Source organism: Pleurodeles waltl, chromosome 7, assembly GCF_031143425.1.
Source record: "Pleurodeles waltl isolate 20211129_DDA chromosome 7, aPleWal1.hap1.20221129, whole genome shotgun sequence".
Lineage (NCBI taxonomy): Eukaryota > Metazoa > Chordata > Amphibia > Caudata > Salamandridae > Pleurodeles > Pleurodeles waltl.
The window spans coordinates 638,618,800-638,640,604 of NC_090446.1; the positions used below are offsets into that span (position 1 = coordinate 638,618,800).

Genomic DNA, 21,805 nt, shown 5'->3' on the forward strand with positions numbered 1-21,805 from the left:
TTACTGCAACAGAACAAAGGATTACCAAGCTTGAGCAATCAGTTCCAAACGTGAACATACTTACTAAAGAAATTGAGACTCTCAAGCGGGCCACTGAAGATTTAGAAAACAGAAATAGAATGAATAACCTTAGTTTATATGGTATTCCAGAGAACTCAGAAGGACCAAATATGAACACATATTTACAACGGATACTACCTACTATTGTTCAGCTACAAGACCATGGTCCACTCAAAATACAAAGGGCGCATCGTCTGGGTCCAAAATGATCTGCAAATGAGAAAACCATAAAGCCAAGGGGAATAATTATACTTCTACTTCAACATACCAATGTAATGCGGATTCTTGTAGAAGCTAAAAACATAAAACATCTACAATGGTTCAGCCATAAGGTTTTCCTTTCCCAAGACGTTTCTAATGCAACAGCTGCTAGATGCAAATGTTTTTTGGAGTTTCTACCACAACTTTAATCTTTGAATATAAGATACAACTTACTTCATCCTTGCATCTTTAAGATATATGTAAGGAAACATCTTATTAATTTGAAGATCCTGCTAAACTTCGAGATTTCCTTCGTCAGCATTGCCATGAGGACATGGAACTTGGAGCAACAGCGAAATGACATTTTGGGGGTGATTCCAAGCTTGGCAGGCGGCGGGAGCAGCCCGCCAAGCGGGAACCGCCAGAAGACCGTACCGCGGTCAAAAGACCGCGGCGGTCATTCTGGGTTTCCCACTGGGCTGGCGGGCGACCGCCAAAAGGCCGCCAGCCAGCCCAGCGGGAAACATCCTTCCACGAGGAAGCCGGCTCCGAATGGAGCCGGCGGAGTGGAAGGGGTGCGACGGGTGCAGTAGCACCCATCGCGAATTTCAGTGTCTGCTAAGCAGACACTGAAATTCTAAGTGGGGCCCTTTTACGGGATGTTATGGAATGTTAAAGGTTTGGTGAACCCAGTTAAACGCCAACGTGTGCTTTCTCGCTTACACTGTCATTTAGCACTTCTTTAAGAAACTCACATGACAAATGCAGATTCACACAAGCTTAGGAAACTATGGGTGGGGGAAATATATCTTTCTCCTTCAGTTCAAGGTAAAAATGAGGTAGCAATCCTTTTTCATAAAAGACTAAGATCCTCATTATGACACTGGCGGTAAATCCTGCTTACTGACACGGTGACGGCCGCCAACATACCACCACGGTGGCGAAGATCTGTTCACCATATTATGACACACATACACACCAAACCAACAGAATACTGCCACATACACAAATCCGCCAACCAAAAGGTCATGGTTAATGTGTTGGTACGAACACCCATACCGTTATGCCAACAAAACAACGCCCAAAACATTAAGACCCACGATTCACCACAGCAGACATTCAATGGGGCTAAACCATTGGCGGTACACACACGCGCTCTCAGAATGTCCACCCAAATACAAAACAACACAGGCCTAAACGAAAATCACACACCTGACACTGACACGCAGCCCACACACACCCACAGCACTATACAACACACACCCAAATTACCCACAACCCTTTATGAATACCAATAATTGCCACGAGACAACACGAAGACAACTGAGACAACTATACACACACACCACAAACACCCATCCATCCGTCATGCACCCCAGATCCCACACCCCACCACATTACTCAACACCCTCTGCACAACACACACCACACAACACTGTTGTCCCCATTAAGGCATCCCAGTTTCACTGATGAGGAGTTGCGGGTCATGGTGGAGGAAATAGTCAGGGTAGAGCCACAGCTGTTTGGAGCACAGGTACAGCAAATATCCATTGCCTGGAAAATTGAGTTATGGCGGAGGATCGTGGACAGGGTGAACACCATGGGCCAGCATCTAAGAACGAGGGACGACATCAGGAAGAGGTGGAACGACCTATGGGGGAAGGGGAAGGTACGTTCTCTGCCTCCTCATCTTCACTGTCCTAATGGTCCACTGCTGCGACAGGGGAATTTCCAGTCTCCTCCTTCTGCAAATAAGGCACATGTCGTCAGAGGGCCACGTTGTGTAACATGCAGCATGCCACTACTATCTGGCAGACCTTCTCAGATGAGTAGCACAGGGATCCACCTGTCAGATGGAGGCATCTGAACCTTGCCTTCAGGAGGTCGAAGGTCCTTTCAATAATCCTATGCATCATTATAACGATTCCCAGCCCCTGTCCTGGCATTCCTCACAGGGGTCAGGAGCCATGATAAGTTTGGGTAGCCAGAGTCTCCTGCAAGTATTTGGGGACAAACATTAGTCTTAAACAATGGTATGGGGTTAACACCAGAAGGCATACACTGACATACATTGGATGGGGAGTCAGGCTCACCTATCAGCCACACCCTGTGTCTCTGTAGTTGTGTAATGACATTTGGGATGCTGCTATTCCTCAGGACGAAGGCCTCATGCACCGACCCAGGATACTTGGCAGTGACGTGGGAGATGTACTGGTCCGCCAGGCACACCATTTGCACATTGAGTGAGCGGAAACTCTTCCAATTCCTGAACACCTGTTCATTTTGGCAGGGGGGGGGGACGCAATATGTGTACCATCAATCGCCCCAGTAATATTGGGTCCCATTGCATAGAATCCTGCCTTCACAGTGGCCAAATCTTCCACCTGAGGTAAAGCAATGTAGCTGTGCATGTGTTTGACCATGGCAGACAAAACCCTTGCCAGCTCGATTGAGAACATTGGCTGTGACATTCCTGCTGCCAAGCCCACTGTCACTTGGAAAGAACCAGTTGCCAAGAAATGGAGCACTGTTAGGATCTGCACAAGAGGGGGGAATCCCAGTGGGATGACAATTAGCTGATATCAGATCAGGCTCCAATTGGGCACACAGCTCTGTGATTCTGGCCCTGACCTCCAGTGTAGCCAAGTCCACAAGGGGTCTGTACCCTGGGGCTTGTCTCCTCCTCCTATTCATCCGCAGTGGTAGGTATCTAAGGGATACAAGAGTGAGTTGGCTGTCACAATTTGACCAATGGACCACCACCTCAGTGTACATTGAGCATTGATGTGATGGGACATTGGGAATGGCAATGTATGTGTAAACTGTAGCAATGATGCAGTTATAAACTATCTGAATGTTGTCCACCACCATTAAATGGTGACCGTCTGTCCTGTATCAGGGGACAGGTGGAAGTGAGGTAACTCCGCTGACGTTAGGCATCATGGCGGAAGACGGTCTTGCACCGCTGTGCAATTCCTCATTGGCTAATATAGGGCTCTATGGAGTACAGTGGCCAAAGGGGATAAGCGGTGGCGGTGACTGTGTACACCGCTGCGGATGTGACCACCATTTTCTATCTAAATCTTCACTTGATTCCTGACTTTCCACAGGACAACACCTACATTGTGTGTGCTGCTGTGACCTCTGTCTGGATCCTGCCATGGCCTGTGTGACCAGAGAAAGGGCCCCTGCCTTCACTTCAGAGGAGTTGGAGCGCATTGGACAGCTGTATGGGCCTCCATAACAACAGGTGAGTACACCTTGGGCATGATGCATGTGACAAGTTTGCATGGAGATGTGTATGTAAGCATCGTGTCATTTTGGGGGGGTGGTATGTCTGGTGGTAGTGTACATGGTGGGCGCTGGGTGATGTGTGTGCCAATGAAGATGGAAATGGGATTTGTGGGCCATATGTGTGACAGGCTGGATTGTATGTGTAATGGTGTCCTCCTGTCTGTGTTTCCTCTGCAGGTCAGCGCCCATCAGAAGGAGGGATTGTGGTGTACCGTCGCCAAGGAGGTGTGGACCCTGGGGGTCTACAGCAGGCGGAGCACCCACTGTAGGAAAAGGTGGGAGGACCTGAGACACTGGGCCCGGAAGACCGTGGTGGCCCAGCTGGGGATGGCCTCCCAACGACAGCGGGGTGCCCATCGGAACCTGACCACCCTGATGGTCCGCATAGTGGCGGTGGCCTACCCAGAGCTGGATGGGCACTTAAGGGCATTACAGCAGCCACAAGGGGGTGAGTACAGTGGGCGTTGTAACTATAATTGGTAGGTGGCATAGGTTCCTGGTGATGGGTGTCAGTTAGTGGGTGCCCCTTATTGCCAGCTCAGACATTGCAGCGTGATCCAGCTCAAGGGTAATGGGTGTATTGCAAAATCTGGTAACCTAGCTAGGTTGCATTCCATGTCAGACAGGACTTAGTGGGTCCCAGGAGGGGTGCAGTTGGCGGTGGTTGGCTCTCATCTTGCTGTGGTACATAGCCAATGGAATGCCAGTGCGATGCATGGTGCTCAATCCTGATCCCTGTGTGTGACGGTAATGTGTATGCCATCTGTGGTGTTGGTGCTGTAATTGACATAGTGCTCCCTTTCACTCCCCCCCCTTTTTCTTCTGACATCCTGTCCATGTCTGCATTAGCATCATCTGGCAGAGGAGCAGATGCACCAGCAACAGAGGGAGCTGCATCCCACAGGACCCAGGAGGCAGAGGCAACCAGGTTTTGGGAAAATGTTTGGTCTACCATTGAAAAAATTACGTTTTCCCAGGTTTCCTTTTCCATCAATGCACTTTTATTGGGAAGTCTGAGTAATCTTTGGCTTAATAATAAAAGGTGTCAGAAATTAAGAGATCTGCTTGTTGCCATCACTTACCAGGTGATTACTTCCAACTGGAAGTCTACTGAAAATGTTTCATATCTGCAGTGGTGGAACTTGGTGTGCCATAATCACCGTCTAGATCGCTACAATTTACCTTCAACTTTACTAGCGAACAAGGGGTAAAATTATGGGAACCATTAACGTCATTTTTATCAAATACTGCTAAGATTCTTCATTAGGAACTTTTTAGTCTCAGTAGATTACGTCACTCTACAGTTGTATTTTATTAAATATATTGTCTAATATTCCTTTACATATACAAAAACCTTTGAGCTTAGTGTTTTTTTATAGTTTCATACTTTGCTATGTTATTTTTTTATAACTTTGAAGTTTTGGTATATTTATCTTCATATAACTAATATTCTATACATTTTGTTGCAATATGCAGTTTTTGCTTATCTTTTCGTTCTTTATTTCTTTCCTTTCTTTCACACTCTTTTCTCCTTTCCTTAAAATTCCTTTCTACTTTTACATTGCTATAATTCGTCTAACATTCAATTGCATATATTGAGTAGATTTTATTGGTACATGTTATACTGGAGTTGCCATGAACAGTTTTATCAATATGACTTCATTTATTATTGAACTGATATTCTTGAATATTTATACTTTGTTAATCTTTATCTGAAAAAAATATATTAAACTGCCACCTTCTATTATTCTTCTAGAAAAATTCATATGAGAGATCTCATTTTTGTTTCTATGTGTTACGTAACAGTCCTTACTTTCAATATGTGTATTCTTATTTCATTTGTATTGTTTTTGTAGGGAGAAAAGACGTCTGCCCTTTTATTGTGCTGAAATGCTGCTTTGTTAATTTAACATTGAATGTGGACTCTCCTGATGATAAAAGTCCATTACGTCTCCTCAACTGGATATCACTGCAGAAAATGCCATTCCATTCTCTGAACATGAATTTGTGTCCCAAAGTCGTCCTGTCACGTGGCCAGCATTTGCATCATAGACTATTAAAGTGGTACAAGAACTCAAAAACGTTCAATATTAACTCCCCAGAAATGTATCAGGCAATCAACTTGTGGCATCACATTTGAAAAAGTGTAAACTGATAACAGAAAGTTAATTCAACACTAATTAAATAACATAATTTGTCAAGTCTATGGAACTGCAGCCTTTCTGCTGATTGCATTTACTGCAATATCTGTTGGCCTACTGTAAAAGTGCACTATTGCCAGATCCCAGATGAATAATATATGCAGAGTTACAGTCAATAGCACTGCAGTCCTTCACCTCTATATAACCTTAGTGAGGACATCACAAAGATACTAGTCATTATGCATTCGTTCATCTCTCTAAAATTTCTGCGAGAGCATCTGACAGGCTCACATCACCACTCTGATTCAGATGTGATAGCCCATCACTGATTAAACTATCCCTGCAGGGAGAACTCTACAGTCTCATCCTTTTTATATCCCTGCAGCACACAATGTATTTGGACACCGACTCCCAATCAGATTTGATTTTTATCCACCCTGCTTTGTGTCTATGATTCCATGAAATAAATAAAAAGCTTAAACGTACATACGTGTAACCTTTTACTTGAGGTGAGAGGGTCACATGTGAATCTACGACAGAGCAAGCTCCAAACCAATGGCGATAAATAATTTATATTTTCCATTTGTAACCTGTATCTATTGTAGATGTATATGTTGAGTTTCAATTTTTTTCAGGTCATGTATGCCATACAACACGTATATATTTAGGCAGTGAAAATTGTACCATTGTACATGGGAAATTAAACCACAGTATTGCATAGCAAAGCCACAACAATCCAAACCAAACCAAAACATACCACACTACACCTCCTCAACACCACCCTGCCACACATGTTGTCCCAGCTTTATTCCCGGGTTTCGATTCTTAAGCAGAACATTTAGCTGCATTTTGCTGCTTAGGCTTGCATAATGCTTCCACAAAGTGCAGGTGGACAGACTTTTGGTAAAAATAGAATACTGAAAAACTCTGTCTCGTATAGCCACACGACTGCTTTGCGAATGCAAACAGAGTGGTCTCAACAAAGGGTATGTTACCTAGAAACGTCAGGATGGCCATTTCCTTACACGTAGAGCTTGGTCACGATTGCCCAGAGTAGCAGATGAGGAAGCCTTTCTTTTTCTTTCTCCACCTGCATTTCTATCTGACGGTGGTAAGCCATTCCATTGCTTGCAGGTGTTTCTTCAGAAGGTACTGGTTCTAATGGGATATGAATATTCCCCTTCATCATTGGCCTCTTTAGCATTAGTCCAGGAGATCATCTTTCGCCATATACCGCTGAAGATCTGGGATTTGCTACACTTCATGCTGATTATCTTTATCGGAGTCAAACACGAAAGAAAGTGGGGCCTTGGCCTGTGGTCAGTCTGTCTGTAAAGGTGGTGGTCCTTTGTACCAGTGGTCCATTAAGTTCTGTAACTCCTCTTACTGGACATACCGGAATTAGAAGTTTTGCAGATAAATCCCACTCTGCAATTTACTCCAAGTAAATTTCAGCCGGTCAAATCCACTGAATTTTTATTTATAATCCATGTTGACTTTATGAAAAAGGCAGAACAGAATGGTATACACAATATCATTGCTGCCATAGGTGTATCCCCATATAATTCATCAATAATTAATATTGTGTTCAGTTGTGAGTCCATTATATTCCCACCGGCCCCAGATCTTACTGTGTTTGCAAGGACAGCCCTGGGCCTCATAAATGGGTTGTTCCTGCTTGAAGCACTAATCCGTATCTGTTCTCCATTCGCCACTTTGGGAGGTGGAGGGGCTATGTGGGCTTCCATTTCCGCACAGGGTCTCTTTTGGCAGCTATTGTGGCCATATCACCATGTCCCACTCCTCTGGGACAAACCCTCTGAATTTTACTGCGTTGAAATAACAGGTAATTACGATAACATGCAGGTTTTAGTGCAGTAAGAATCAAAATCTGCATTTTATCCCTGAAAAACAAGTGATAGGTGCTATTTCTTACACCCGGTAAATCCTCATACCAATGGAGACAGTATTAGTGCAATAAATATCACTCCAGAGCCAGTGCAAGTTCCAGAAAAAGTTTTCTAGAGACATGCAGTGTTTTGTTTTATTGGTCCTGATATTAGCATTGCTACAATCTGGCGGTTTTCAGAGTTCAGATGAATGGTGTTTCTTTTTTATTTTCAGTCTTCAGCTTCACAGTAAATTGTGCATTCCTTGATCCTAATTCATGGATACCCTTTTGCTGCAAGTCTTAAGGTTTGAGGCCAATCATCCTTCAAGTCTGAGCTTGAGTAGTAGGCTCGTGCTAGGGTTGAGTGGTGTTTCCTCCTTGAAGCCAAGCATCTGACCAATGCCACTGAATGTGTCTCCTGACTCTGCATCTTTCTGAGACACCACTAGGCTGGAATCACTGACAGCTTTGTTGTATTTTGTGGGAATCATTTGTTGTAAACCACTGAAGAACCGGACCACTCAAACAATTCGGACAGGAATGTCTCCCACTAGCCTCACCATTGGTTACGATGGATGGGCTAAAAGATCGCTCACCATCTAGCTTACACGTCTTCCTTTTCAAACGCACCCGTGAGGGGGTGGGGAAATATCCTTAGAACATACACAATTGCTCAAAAAATGTGCCTGTCTTTTTGCCAGAAAATGCCTGATACTGCAGACGCTCAGTCATTGTAGGCAATCAAAAGTAGCAGACTTAATTCCAGGTGCTGCAGCTGTTACACCTGAGGCAATACTTGACAGGGATGTATTTTTTTACATTACCCTACTCTTCATATTGCCTTAGCCACATCCATAAAGTCCATATTACTTACCTTGGTAAAAATGTTTTTAGGGTATGCTTCAGCTTCCTTATCTGGAATATAGGAATCCCAAACCGTCATTCTATCCCTATGGAAAACACTTCCACCTCGATGCCCTAAAGGCACAATCCACTGCACCATACACAACTTTGACACGAGTATTGTCAAAAAGATAGCCAATATGTTAAGAACAGAGCTCTCCATGTTATTTCATGTTTTACTCGGTTGCAAGAAAACTAGGCAACATAACCTGCGAGGACTACCAAAGAAAAACAAAGGAACGAGAACCCTAATAACAGTTACAGCAGCTGTAGAACTGTTTATTGCCCCCAAATGACTGGCAAACTGAATCACCAGCAGATGACCAGGAGAAAATAAAAAACAGTACAACAAACAGCCAAAAAAAAATGAAGACAAATCAATGCACGTACAACAACGGCCCCAGAGGCTCCCATAGAGTGTCGGAGATGTAACCTCCTCTTTTAAAGGTACATACTCTCTACAGGTAAGCTTTAAAAGGAGAAGCCAGGGAGAACAAATAAAAAAAACTGCTGCTTCTGGTCTCAGGTATACATTGAAGGGACCCCAAACCTCAGTAGTCGCAGGAAGGCACATACATCCATGATCAGTTCAGTAGTGATGTCCATGCCTGTAAGACTGCAGTCTCATAAAACCTTCTACTTGTCCATGTCATCTGTGGGGCACGCTCCCAGCATATTCCAGACCTGAGGGGCATTGGATCATTTCCAGAAGTGCAATTCAATGCCAAGGAAACCGGTTTGTCAAATAGGCGGGAGCCACCAAGGGTTTCATCCAGCATATTTGTCTGAACATCCACAGGAAAGTCCATAGAATGCAAGCAAACGTGCCTACAAACAGCCTCAGAAAAGTGGCCACTAAGTCCAAAGTGCTAAGACTGGACTTATAAAGCTTTCTAACAGTCTCAAAGCCATCACTGAATCACTGAAGCAAAATGTTCCCTCATATAGTTGAAGGAAACACCAGCTGTGCCATCTCTTCCAGAGTAACACCAACAGCCAGGTGGTATTAAATGAATGTATTCTTCAGGAGCCAGGCACCTGAAGAATACAATTTCCTCCCCCACCAAATCTACAGAAATTCTTTCTCAAACCTAGAGGAGGGAAAGGGGTCATCATCATTGCTTAGAAAAAGAAGGGCCCATAGCCCTAGACCATCGGGTGATGGATGAAGGGACAGAAAAGCGTGGTCATTACGGCTAGGCAATAACAGAGAAAACCCTCACAGTGGGAGATGTGCCTAGAAGCTGCCCATTCCAAAGCGGACAGGACATGGCCCCTTTAAAGTCAATGGGAGCTCTGACATTGAGGAACCAGAGTGAAGTATTTCAGTCAAAACGTTTGCTTCATTTTCTGCAACTGGCAAAGGTAAATCTGGGATGTCATCCGCCTTGTCCAAGACCACCTTAAAAGAAGGAACGTCCTCTGAAAAGGACTGCCTAGGGACAATCAAGGACACCCCAATGAAGTCATTACTGTTCTGGAAACCCAAAAAGAAGTCTTTTTCAAAGACTGAATAAACGTGAAGGGAGTTTGGCTCACTGCTGACCTTTTAGGCATGAAAGCTGTGGCTAAAACCATCCCTAGACAATTGTGTGGCAAAACTAGTGATACAGACAAAGGTATCGGAGCGGATGTCGAAACGTAAAGCAACTTCCATGCCAATAAAGATTCTGCTGTCATTGACATAGCTGAAGAACTACCCTGCCATGTTGACCAGCACCAGGAAGAGGCCAATGGACTTGCTTGCTCCTCAGAAGGATTGGCACCACATGCCAGAAAAAACAGTAATAGTTCCAGCATTCCTGGACACAGTCGGAGACAGAGCTGGGCACTGTTATTAGGCTCATATCGACCAAAGAAGGACATGGTTCCAAGGACAATATCAAAGACTTAGCTGTGGATGAGTCTGTATCAGAAGAGCTGACCAGCGACTAGTCCCTCTGGATGAAGACAAGTCTTCCACTGGTGAATCCTGAATTAGGAATAAAATCTCCTCAGAGAAGATCTCACCCTTCCATAACTATCTCAGGAGTGGGATCTGAGAAGACATCAACTCTGCCACTGATCATGTTCTCCAGATGCAAGAGACATTTCTACTCAGTCCTTGATAGATGTTGAATACAAGAAGTCACAGAGGAAAATAGGCTAGGAGGCATGCAAACCACAAAGGCAGGCATCGTGGGGACTGGGAAAGGTATCTCGAAAGCTGCACAAGCTGTAAATATGAAAGCCCGACTTTTTCTTATGTGACATTGTCTCTGAAGCAGATTCATTTTTTAAACAAGTGGAAAGGGAGAAAAGCCAGATCTATGATGAATTGTGAAAAAGAGAAGTGACTTTAAAAAGCAGGGGTAGCATTACAGATAACACTGTGAGGTCACTTCCGGAAGGAACATGTGTAGAGATGGAGCTCTGGCAGCATCTGCCAGCGCAAAGAGCTATTTCAACATTTTCAAATGTAGTCTGGTAGAAGTATCCATCAGAACCTGAGTCCACCTCCATGTTCAGTCATTTACTCGAAAAATTATATTCTGTGATGTCTGCCATTCCACTTAGCACCAAGGTCTCGACTCCGGTATCCCACTTGCTCTCTCCAGAAAAGTGATAAATGTCTGGGTCTTTTACCAGAGTACAGATTGTCTAGCGTCCATAAATTCCAAAATGGGTTCCACCTGTAGTATAGGGGATGTTACAGACTGTCCAGTCACAGAGTCTTTTGGTGTTTTTTTGGTGCTGAAGCTCTTTGCGGATGGAATATGTTTGGTGCCAAAATTGTAGTTGCTTGGTGTTTCTTTTTCGGTGCCCAAGTGGTCGGTACCAAAGTAATGTACAGTTTTTGTTTTGTCGGTGCCGAAATGGAGCACTGGTGGTCGATGCCGAAGACTTGTCTTTGGATTTTTTCAGTGCCAAGCTGGGCAGCAAAAAAACGATGGATTAAACCCAGATCCGTGACTGGGGGGGAGTGTTTGCATTGTCAGCACTCCGTCCATCATCCTTTTGTGTTGCTAATGTCGCCCTAAGTGGGAAGGGTATGCCCAGACGTGGGTCCCGTGCTTCCCATGCCACTGGATTCAAGCTAGCCTGGCTGATGAGGGGTGAAACCCCGAAACCGGTCCCAGGATGCTTGTTTCCAGTCCAGGGAAGACTTGGCCTGGCAGTTCGGGCTGGACTATTCCCATGGGGAACAGGGTCAAGACTGATTTGCAAATGGCTGGGTCCAAACTGGAATGGCAAGGGCAGCAAAAAAACGATGGATCAAACCCAGATCTGTGACTGGGGGTGAGTGTTTGCGTTGTCAGCACTCAGTCCATCATCCTTTTATGTTGCTAATGTCGCCCTGAGTGGGAAGGGTATGCCCAGACGTAGGTCCCGTGCTTCCCATGCCACTGGATTCAAGCTAGCCTGGCTGATGAGGGGTGAAACCCCGAAACCGGTCCCAGGATGCTTGTTTCCAGTCCAGGGAAGACTTGGCCTGGCAGTTCGGGCTAGACTGTTCACATGGGGAACAGGGTCAAGACTGATTTGCATATGGCTGGGTCCAAACTGGAATGGCATGGGCAGCAAAAAAACGATGGATTAAACCCAGATCCGTGACTGGGCGTGAGTGTTTGCATTGTCAGCACTCCGTCCATCATCCTTTTGTGTTGCTAATGTCGCCCTAAGTGGGAAGGGTATGCCCAGACGTGGGTCCCGTGCTTCCCATGCCACTGGATTCAAGCTAGCCTGGCTGATGAGGGGTGAAACCCCGAAACCGGTCCCAGGATGCTTGTTTCCAGTCCAGGGATGACTTGGCCTGGCAGTTCGGGCTGGACTGTTCCCATGGGGAACAGGGTCAAGACTGATTTGCATATGGCTGGGTCCAAACTGGAATGGCATGGGCAGCAAAAAAACGATGGATTAAACCCGGATCCGTGACTGGGAGTGAGTATTTGCATTGTCAGCACTCCGTCCATCATCCTTTTGTGTTGCTAATGTCGCCCTAAGTGGGAAGGGTATGCCCAGACGTGGGTCCCGTGCTTCCCATGCCACTGGATTCAAGCTAGCCTGGCTGATGAGGGGTGAAACCCCGAAACCAGTCCCAGGATGCTTGTTTCCAGTCCAGGGAAGACTTGGTCTGGCAGTTCGGGCTGGACTGTTCCCATGGGGAACAGGGTCAAGACTGATTTGCATATGGCTGGGTCCAAACTGGAATGGCATGAGCAGCAAAAAAACGATGGATTAAACCCAGATCTGTGACTGGGGGTGAGTGTTTGCATTGTCAGCACTCCGTCCATCATCCTTTTGTGTTGCTAATGTCGAAGCTGGTATGCTGGGCATCCGAATAAGGTTCTTGGTTGCAACGAAGGCTGGAAGGCAGTGGTGGACTGGTGACCTCTTGTTTTATCCAAAGGGAAAGGGGGCTTTTTACTTACAGTTTGTGCTGGTTGTAAAGGTTAACTCTTGATGTCCGACTGCACATCAGGGCCCGAATCTTGAACGGAGAAGACCCCCTCTTGTTCCACATCTTCTTGTGCGTGCTAGTCTCCAAAGACGTCTGGTGTATCTTCGGTCTGTCGAGACACCATTTTCATTTGATGAGCTGTTTGGTCTCTAAGCATCTTCTTCAACCGAAAAGAACAGCACACTTCGCAGGTCTGATTCTTGTGGTCTGGTGAAAGACACAAATTACACACCTGCTGTTGATCGGTGTGTGGAAACTTAGAATGGTATTGAGGGCAAAACCAGAATGGAGTACTTTCTATCAGGGCAGCATTGTTCGATACCGCGTGGAAGAGGTAGGCCCAATGAGGGCCCAACCGGGACTTTCTGCCCAGAAAGGTTAAAAAAAAAAAAATGATTCAGAGTGTAGAAAAAGGAACCAATACCGAGGACAACAGAAAGACAGAAAGAATAGCGTTTATGCTGTTTGGAGCCGAGAACTCAGTGTGAGAGTATCACACATCTGAACCAGACGGTGGAGAAAAACAATCTAACAAATGACTCGATGCCCATGTGCAGTATTACCGAGAGGAGGAGTCACTCAATCCCTTGACTCAAAAACTTTCTTCAAACAAAAACAAGTTGTACTACTCCGAACCCAACACTAGATGGTGAGCTTATGCACAGCATGTGCATCTACAGCTACACATGCCATCGCGCAGTTATTTCTCCTGGGTGCGCCTGGCCTGAGGAGGTATTCGGCTTTGACTCATACCCAGGTTTTACAGATTCTTGTAAATCTGGGAATGCGTCAAAACCCATGGGTATTGCATGGGAACACCCACTGCAAAGCCAATGGCATGCCTCCCTGATGCAGTGTAAGGCAAGGCACAACTTGCGCTGCATTGCCTTACACCATATTTACAAGGCCATGAAAAGCCATGCAATATGGCTTTACTTGGCCTTGTAGATATGGGTCTGCACTTTGCACAGCAGGGTCGTCATAAAAAGTGACACACTGGCAGCGTTCGGGGTTTGTAAATATGTCCCGAAGTACCCCCCATGTCCCTAAGTACCCCCCTTTTTGCTCCGTTTACCTCAGGAGTCTTTTCATAAATTGTTTGCCCCTCAATCGCGCTCTCTGGCCACACCCGGGCTAAACAGTGCCATTGAGGGATAAGGTCTGCCAATGGAGCCTAACAGCTCTTAATTTGAAAAGGGCGAGCCCAGTCACGATGAAACACTTTACCATGAGTGAGTAGTGGGTCCTGTAATGAAGCATGCAACCCTACGGTGGGTGAGGCCCAGAGATCCTTAAAACCCTGTAACTGAAAAAGAGTCGCACACAAACACAAAATGTGCACTGCAGCAGAAACACGTAGAGTATGTTTAGTCTTGGGAAGTCACATCGCAGATCATGGGGTTTGGTGGTTGTGGTGTGTTTTCATTTTCTTTTAAGGCATTGTAACAATCGGTTAGATTGTTGTACTGTGTGTTGTCAAACTTTGGAATGCTCAAGAGGTACTGGTGCTCTCATTTAGTAAAGGATTCTTAATGTGTTGTACTCATGTGTTGCTCCTTGGGTGTGAGCGGTCCATGAAGTAGCCTGCTGTTAGGAGATATAATGCAGATTCTTTGCTCAGCCCACTTTGTGCCCAGAAACAACTGAAGATGGTGAACACTTGAACAAGTCTTTCCTCTTTGTAATAAAAAAAACAACAACAAAAAAAAAAAACACACCTAAGCAGACCCTGAGGACTTGAAGAATTTCTGCTCTTTTCCCCGCCATTCTGGGCGAAGGCACTGGAGATCTACTTTGATATCAAATTAAGCAGCTTATCAGCAAATTCTGTCTTCTATTTAATTTTCACTCTGGAATCGAGTCTAGTGTAGTGGAAAGATGGTGACCTGGCTATCTCTTCATGATCCTCTAACCATTCCTACAAAATAGTAGCTATTACCTAGTCCCACTAGAATTATTTTATTGCCTTTGACATACTAAATTACAAAGTACTAGTGAACATCCCATAAGAACACAAAGGGTTTTGTTATAAACATTGATGGAATGACTCCTCAGCACCCGACATCGCCATAGCCATCCCGGACTGATACAAAGTCTCCCGTCGAGACCGCACCAACAGGAGGCATAGCCATGGTCCACAAAGCCACCCTCGAAGTCAAGACCACCCTGGACGACTCCTTCTGCGCCGCCGAACTCCTACACTTTCAAGTCTGCACCGACCCCAACACCACGCTCAGAGGAACACTCATCTATAGACCTCCAGGACCCAGGGCACCGTTCATCAACGCCATCGCCGACCTGGCCAGCACCCACGCACTCGCCTCCACGGACTACATCCTCCTCGGGGACCTGAACTTTCACCTTCGAAAACAACAATGACACCAACTCCACCACCCTGACCGAAAGCCTCGCCAACCTTGGCTTCACACAGCTCGTCAACACACCCACCCACACAGCTGGTTACACCCTCGACCCAATCTTCTCCACAAGCCACCACGTCACCATCAACCACACCACCGAACTATACTGGACCGACCACCACTGCATCCATTTCACCTTCAAGAAACAAACAGAACACCACCTCACCGAACAACCACCCAGCTGACGATGGGGCAAAATCACCAAAGATCAACTAAGCAACGCCCTAGCCCAGAAACCGCCTGCCGACCCCACCGGCCCTGACACCGCCGCACAAACCTCAAGCTATGGATCAACGACTGCTCCGACTGCCTTGCTCCACTCAGAAAACCCTCCAACAAAAAAGCCACCTGGTTCACCAACGGCCTCCAAACGCCACTGCCGGAAACAAGCAAATATGGCTACTCGAACGCACTCCAAACAACCACGCGGCACTCAAGGATGCTACACGCAAACACCACCAACTCATCAGGATGGCAAAAAGATCCTCCTTCAAAACCCGCCTAGAAAACAACGCCCACGACTGCAAGGAACTTTTCAACATCGTAAAAGAACTCTCCAGCCTTAGCGCCACCGTCAACGACATCACCCCCTCCCAACAACTATGCGACGCCCTAGCAACCGCCTTCCACCAGAAAATCACTGACATCCATGACAGCTTCAACTCCCTTCATACCTCGGACACCCCTATGCCGCCCTCTACGAACTCCACCCGCCCCAGCCGACTGACCTCCTGGACCAGCATCAGCGACGATGAGACCCGCAAGACCATGAACTCCATCCACTCTGGATCACCATCAGACCCCTGCCCTCACCACATCTTTAATAAAGCTGACACAGACATTGCTCCACACCTACGGAGAGTCATCAACATCTCCTTCGAGACTGCAAGATTCCCGGAAAGCTGGAAACACGCCGAAATCAACGCCCTTCTGAAGAAACCGAAAGCGGATCCCACGGACCTAAAAAACTTCCGGCCCATCTCCCTGCTCCCTTTCCCGGCAAAGGTCATTGAGAAAATCATCAACACTCAGCTCACTCGGTACCTCGAAGACAACAACATCCTCGACCCCTCCCAGTCCGGCTTCAGGCGTAACCATAGCACCGAAACCGCCCTCCTCGCAGCCACAGACGACATCAGGAGCCACCTCGACAACGGAGAAACATCAGCCCTGATCCTCCTAGAGCTCTCGGCCGCCTTTGACACTGTCTGTCACCACACCCTGAAAGCCCGCATCCGCGAAGCAGGAATCCAAGACCAGGCCCTCGAATGGACCGCATCCTTCCTCGCCGGCAGAACCCAAAGAGTCCGCCTCCCCCCGTACCAATCCAAGGCCTTCAACATCACCTGCGGCGTACCCCAGGGCTCATCCCTCAGCCCAACGCTGTTCAACATCTACATGGCCCCCCTCGCACAGGTGGCCCATCAGCACAACCTCAGCATCATCTCCTACGCCGACGACACCCAACTCATCCTCTCCCTCACCAATGACCCTCGCACCGTCAAAACCAACCTCCACGAGGGACTGAAAGCCATCGCCGACTGGATGAGAGACAGCAGGCTAAAACTGAACTCGGACAAAACAGAGGTCCTCATCCTTGGGCCCATCCCCTCCGCCTGGGACGACTCATGGTGGTTGACATCGCTGGGCACCCCCCACCGACACCCACCCACAGCGCACGGAACCTCGGCTTCACCCTCGACTCATCCCTCTCAATGTCAAAACAGATCAACGCCGTCTCCTCCTCCTGCTACAACACCCACCGCATGCTCCGCAGAGTCTACAAATGGATCCCAACAGAAACAAGAAAAACAGTAACCCAGGCCCTTGTCAGCAGCAGACTCGACTACGGCAACGGTAATTAGATGTGCTTTATAAATCTTGATTGATTTAATAATCGTAAAATAACTTTGGTGGTTAATGCAGTTCCAGAAGACTTATGTATTTTATTGTGTCTCAGTTTTGACTCAAAGTAGCATATAGGGTTATTGTGCCTGCATCAAAGCCCATTGTATAACAAGCAGATCATAAATTTGTATTTTTTTTTTAGATGGGCAAGTTGGTTCATACTGTTGATCCTGAGGTCATTTTATCACTTCCAGTTAATGAGTTGTAAGCTTTATAATGTAGCACAGTGACTTATCTTCCTGCATAAAGGAGCTGCATGTAAACTGTAAATCATGGGTTTAGATCCTTATTGATTTTTTCCCAACATTTTGCTATTTTAAGATTGCAAAAAAGGGGTTCTTTGGGAAGTGATGAGGTCTTTTTTAGTACACACAACCACAAACACTCTTAAGTTATATACCCTGGCTTTGGGTTTCTCCCGACCATTCACTCTAAACATATGTCTACAAGTTTGGATGAGATTTTGGGCCAGACGTAGCAAAGGTTTTTACCCATTCTGTGTCTATGGGAAAAAGTGTTCGTACATATGACCCTTTATTCCTACATCTTACAACCATCAATGTCTTATGAAACATTTCCTGTACATTGATTTACAAACTTGTAAGATCGGTTGTGCTTCGGTGTGTGATGTAAAGCGCTCAGACACCCTACACTTGGATGAGGCCCACTATAAAAGAAGGAAATAAAAAATAGTAAGTGCCATTTAATTCAATGTTTGTGCAATTACTCATAGAGACAGATACATCCTTCATTCTTACATCTCTTACATAGAAAATTGAAGAAAGTTAAAATCCTGCCTCCAATAGTTTCTCTTAAGTACATGTGAAGTGATAACAACTTTTCTCCTTTGTTTCCTTCCACTGTATCAGAGTCTAAGTGGATGGCTCCAGATATCTCCTAATCAGGCTGATACTTGAACTAAAGGAGGGCTTATGGTCCTTAAAATCAGGCCTTTGTTTTCGGCCTAGCTGAATGTTAAAATATGAAAGCCCCCTCCTACCTGCACATTAATGCTCCAAATGGAATGCAGACAGTGTGTAGGCTCTGCTGAATTATGGCCCGTGTTGGAAAACGACACGAGGACAAATTCAGCATGTCTCTTTGGGGACATCGCTGCTAGAACCAGGATCATGTGGGATCCCTCTATGTTCCAGACCCGACTGAAAAGCAACCGTTATCGAGTGTGCTGGATCAAGTCTTCACTCCTAAAATAAACAGAGTAACATGCATTTTTGACAAAAACATGGTCCAAAATGCATACTTTTAACGGAAACTCCAGAAAGGGATACAGTTGTACAGCCCTGAATAAGACCTCAAACCAGTGGATGTTTAATCCCTATTATAGACCAGACTTAACTACGGTAACTAATTATTGGTGTACCCTAAACTCATCTTGCTTCTCTAAAAACTGGACAAGTAGCCTCTGGCAGCAGACATTTTGATGAGATCTCTCTAGGGCTTCTGATGCTACAGCAGCTTCTAAGTGGTGAACAAAATCCTTCACTTTCTGATATCTGAAACCAAAACTAAAAATTTCAGTGGGATCAATGTTCCCTCTGTAATTCAGAGTCTCTCCTTGCCGTGTATCCTACATTAAAAATACAACGCACACGGGCCTAATGTTTCTGTGTGTACCCACTTAAAAAAATGGAAGTCCACTGAACCTCATCAGAGAACTAACCCCTCTTTTTTTATAATAAAAAGGCTGAGAACATCCTCCAACCAACCGCCATTTCCACTGTTCTACTCAGAAACCTTATCTTTCTGCTACTTTTATACTTTTTACTAATCACTAACCACCAAAGAGATGTTTTCCGTGCAGAATAATCTCTGCCTACTCTCTATTGTGCTTTGTTTGTATTCTATTATATTTTACTTACAAATCTTTAGTCCACGGGAAAAGTAGATTCACGCTCCCTGAGCAGTGACCTGTACATAACATATGTTACTGGAACAAGCAGAAATCTCCTTTTCTTCTCTCTTTCGGAATTTGATTGCTACTGCCTGATTGTTTATGCATGTTTTGATTTGTTTTGTATTCCCCATATTCAATTCAAGATATTGGTTTGCTCTCATTGTGTGAAGATTCCCGACCCCCACCTCCTAAAAAAGCCTCGTACAAAAAATACCAAACTACAAGTAAAGAGACATAAAACTGAACCACTTTCATAGTCTTCTTTCCCATTTTGTCATGACAAGCTTCATCCGCTTTACATCTTCAGAATCTTTTCACATCACTACAGTGAAACTCTCCTAGAACACTTTTACATGACAGTGCAACTGGTGGAAGAAAGAGGTACTTTATACAATATGAGCCGCACCTTTCTAGCGCTTTCAATCAGAAACAAAATAGAACAATTGGAGTAAAATTAATTCTGAATTGAAAAAATGCAACAGTAACAACATTTTTGTAGATGGGTACAAAGTTTATTCCCATGGTTTTTAACTTCCACTTACATCCACACCAAATCTGCCATTTCTCAAAATGGCAGGCTTGTGCTTCAAAATGAATTCCATCCATAATTATCAGTTCAGAGCTATATCAAAGGGCACAGCTTAAAAAATCCGCGACATGGTCACTTGCAGCCAAATCATATCCATTTGTTGAGATAGGCTACTACCACCATCTTCATTAACCAGATTTTCTGTAAACCAATTCAGGGCACGAAAGCTCAGAAAAACAATGTCCGTGGGGTATTGTTCGAGCAGTTGTGACACTTTTGAAAGTGCGCCTGCTCTGAGTGGTCAAGTAGGAAGGAGGTTTGTAGCCACGCTTCAATAGCCAATTGGAAAGTCACTCCATGTCTCATCTGAATAGCTCTTCGGGCAATCCCATACAAGCAACATGGCAGTACATATCTTGAATGAATACTAATAACCTTTAGGTCGACTAGGTGCAAAAAAAAAAAAAAAAAGTTTTCCTGGTGGGATTGTTGGTGGGGGTCATCTTCAGCTCGCAGATGAAAATCAGGCTGCAGTTTCTCTAATTAACAAAAAGGCAATAGCTGCTTTACAAAATAGTTATCAGGTCGCACCAAACCCCAAAAATCACATATGCTAATTTTTATTCTTGTCGACATTCAAAGATGAATAAGGCATCCAAAGGACAGTAAATAAATACAGTTCTGAGAAAATCTTACCAGCTCAGCTTGTTTCCTACCAGTAGTGGCAAACTTTGTTCCTTCACCCGCACCCACTCCCATTACCCTCCCTCTCCCAAACCCCAAGGTCACAGCTCCGTCTTCACTTTCTGCATCAGGTCCTTCTGGTCTATCTTGTCTTGGTGTTGGAACCATCGGTTATAGGCAAGCAAGGCCACATTCTTGGCAGCCACCGCACTCATTTCCACAGAGGTGGCAGCCCATTCTATACTACTGAGGTAGAAAAGGTTGTCATGAAGAATAATTGGTGTGAGAGCCTTGGCCGAACTGTACTCTGGGTACGCAGGCCAACTGGTGACTTGCACGGAGTAATATGAGCGGAAGAGAGTTTTGAGGTGCTGTTTCTCTAGGGACCCCTGGGACAGCACCTTCCAGACAGCGGCCTCCTGTGGTTGCTTTCGGCGGAAGCTGGCTGACACGTTGACGGGGCAAATGTTATCCAAGCTGTTGAAGAAGAGGCTGGGGTTATCTGTGGCAAGGATGCTGGCAAATGGGAAGAGCTTTGGGTCAGGGAAACCGAAGTAGGAGGAATTGAGGTAGCCATGGACGACGGAGGATACAGTGTGCTGATAGGAGCCTAGGTCCTCGCCAATGGGAGGCTCAAAGTTCCGGAAGGCGATGTTTCTCTGCTCTTTGTGAAGTGGAGTGGCAATGATAACAATGTCATAGAAATCTGAGGCCTGCTCATCATCAACTTGGTGCTTTACTTGGTACAGGACTTTCCCCTCTGAAAGAAGACAATAAAACACAAGCCAACAAGGTGAGAGAGCACCCTTCATTAATGGCCTTGCAATAACAGTGTCAATAACAGGGACCGTCCAGTGCCACCCTGCTACAGTGTCGGGTTCTGGAGGTCACACGTGTTTACATCCAGTCATGGTGACAACCACACCTGCTGCCATTTATTTTACTTTTTTAGTGCACAGGATTATATAGTGTAACTACAAGAAAGGTTTTAGTGGGATTTATAGGAGGAGAATTAGTAAATTAGAGATTGGATCTGAAAATAAAAAGCGAACTAAGAAGTACAATCCACTCAGTGTATGGCAAGGTTTAAATATTGAGGAACATAGGGAAGCTGAAGGTTCGAAAGAGAGAATGATGAGAAGGCAAAGTGAGAATACATACCTTTGAAGGAAAGTAGGGATTAGGACAGAGAATTTACAGATAATCAGGAAAAGAGCATAAGGTAGGAAAAAAAAAACAGAGCAGGAGAAGGTAGAGAATGATAAATGATGAGAGGAATAGAGCAGGTGAGGGAAGCTTGGGTTGGAGAAGAATCGGACACAGAATGAGATATTATAAATCAAGATTTAAAGACAGTCCAAACAAATGGGCTTTTCATTTGTGGCTCAATTGCAGTGGGTCTTCTGATTGTGTGTGTG

The 21,805-nt window shown here is 45.4% G+C and overlaps 1 protein-coding gene across 3 annotated transcripts in view; it reads right to left on the reverse strand.

Moving 5' to 3' along the window:
- Positions 1-19,664: 19,664 nt before the first annotated feature.
- Positions 19,665-21,805, reverse strand: part of PCYOX1L (prenylcysteine oxidase 1 like) — a 60,215-nt gene continuing 58,074 nt past the window's right edge. For all 3 annotated transcript variants that reach the window (XM_069244624.1, XM_069244626.1, XM_069244625.1), the window contains one exon: positions 19,665-21,147. In XM_069244624.1, the coding sequence (XP_069100725.1) occupies positions 20,489-21,147 (659 nt within the window). In that variant the 3' untranslated portion in view covers positions 19,665-20,488. The remainder of the gene's footprint in view (positions 21,148-21,805) is intronic.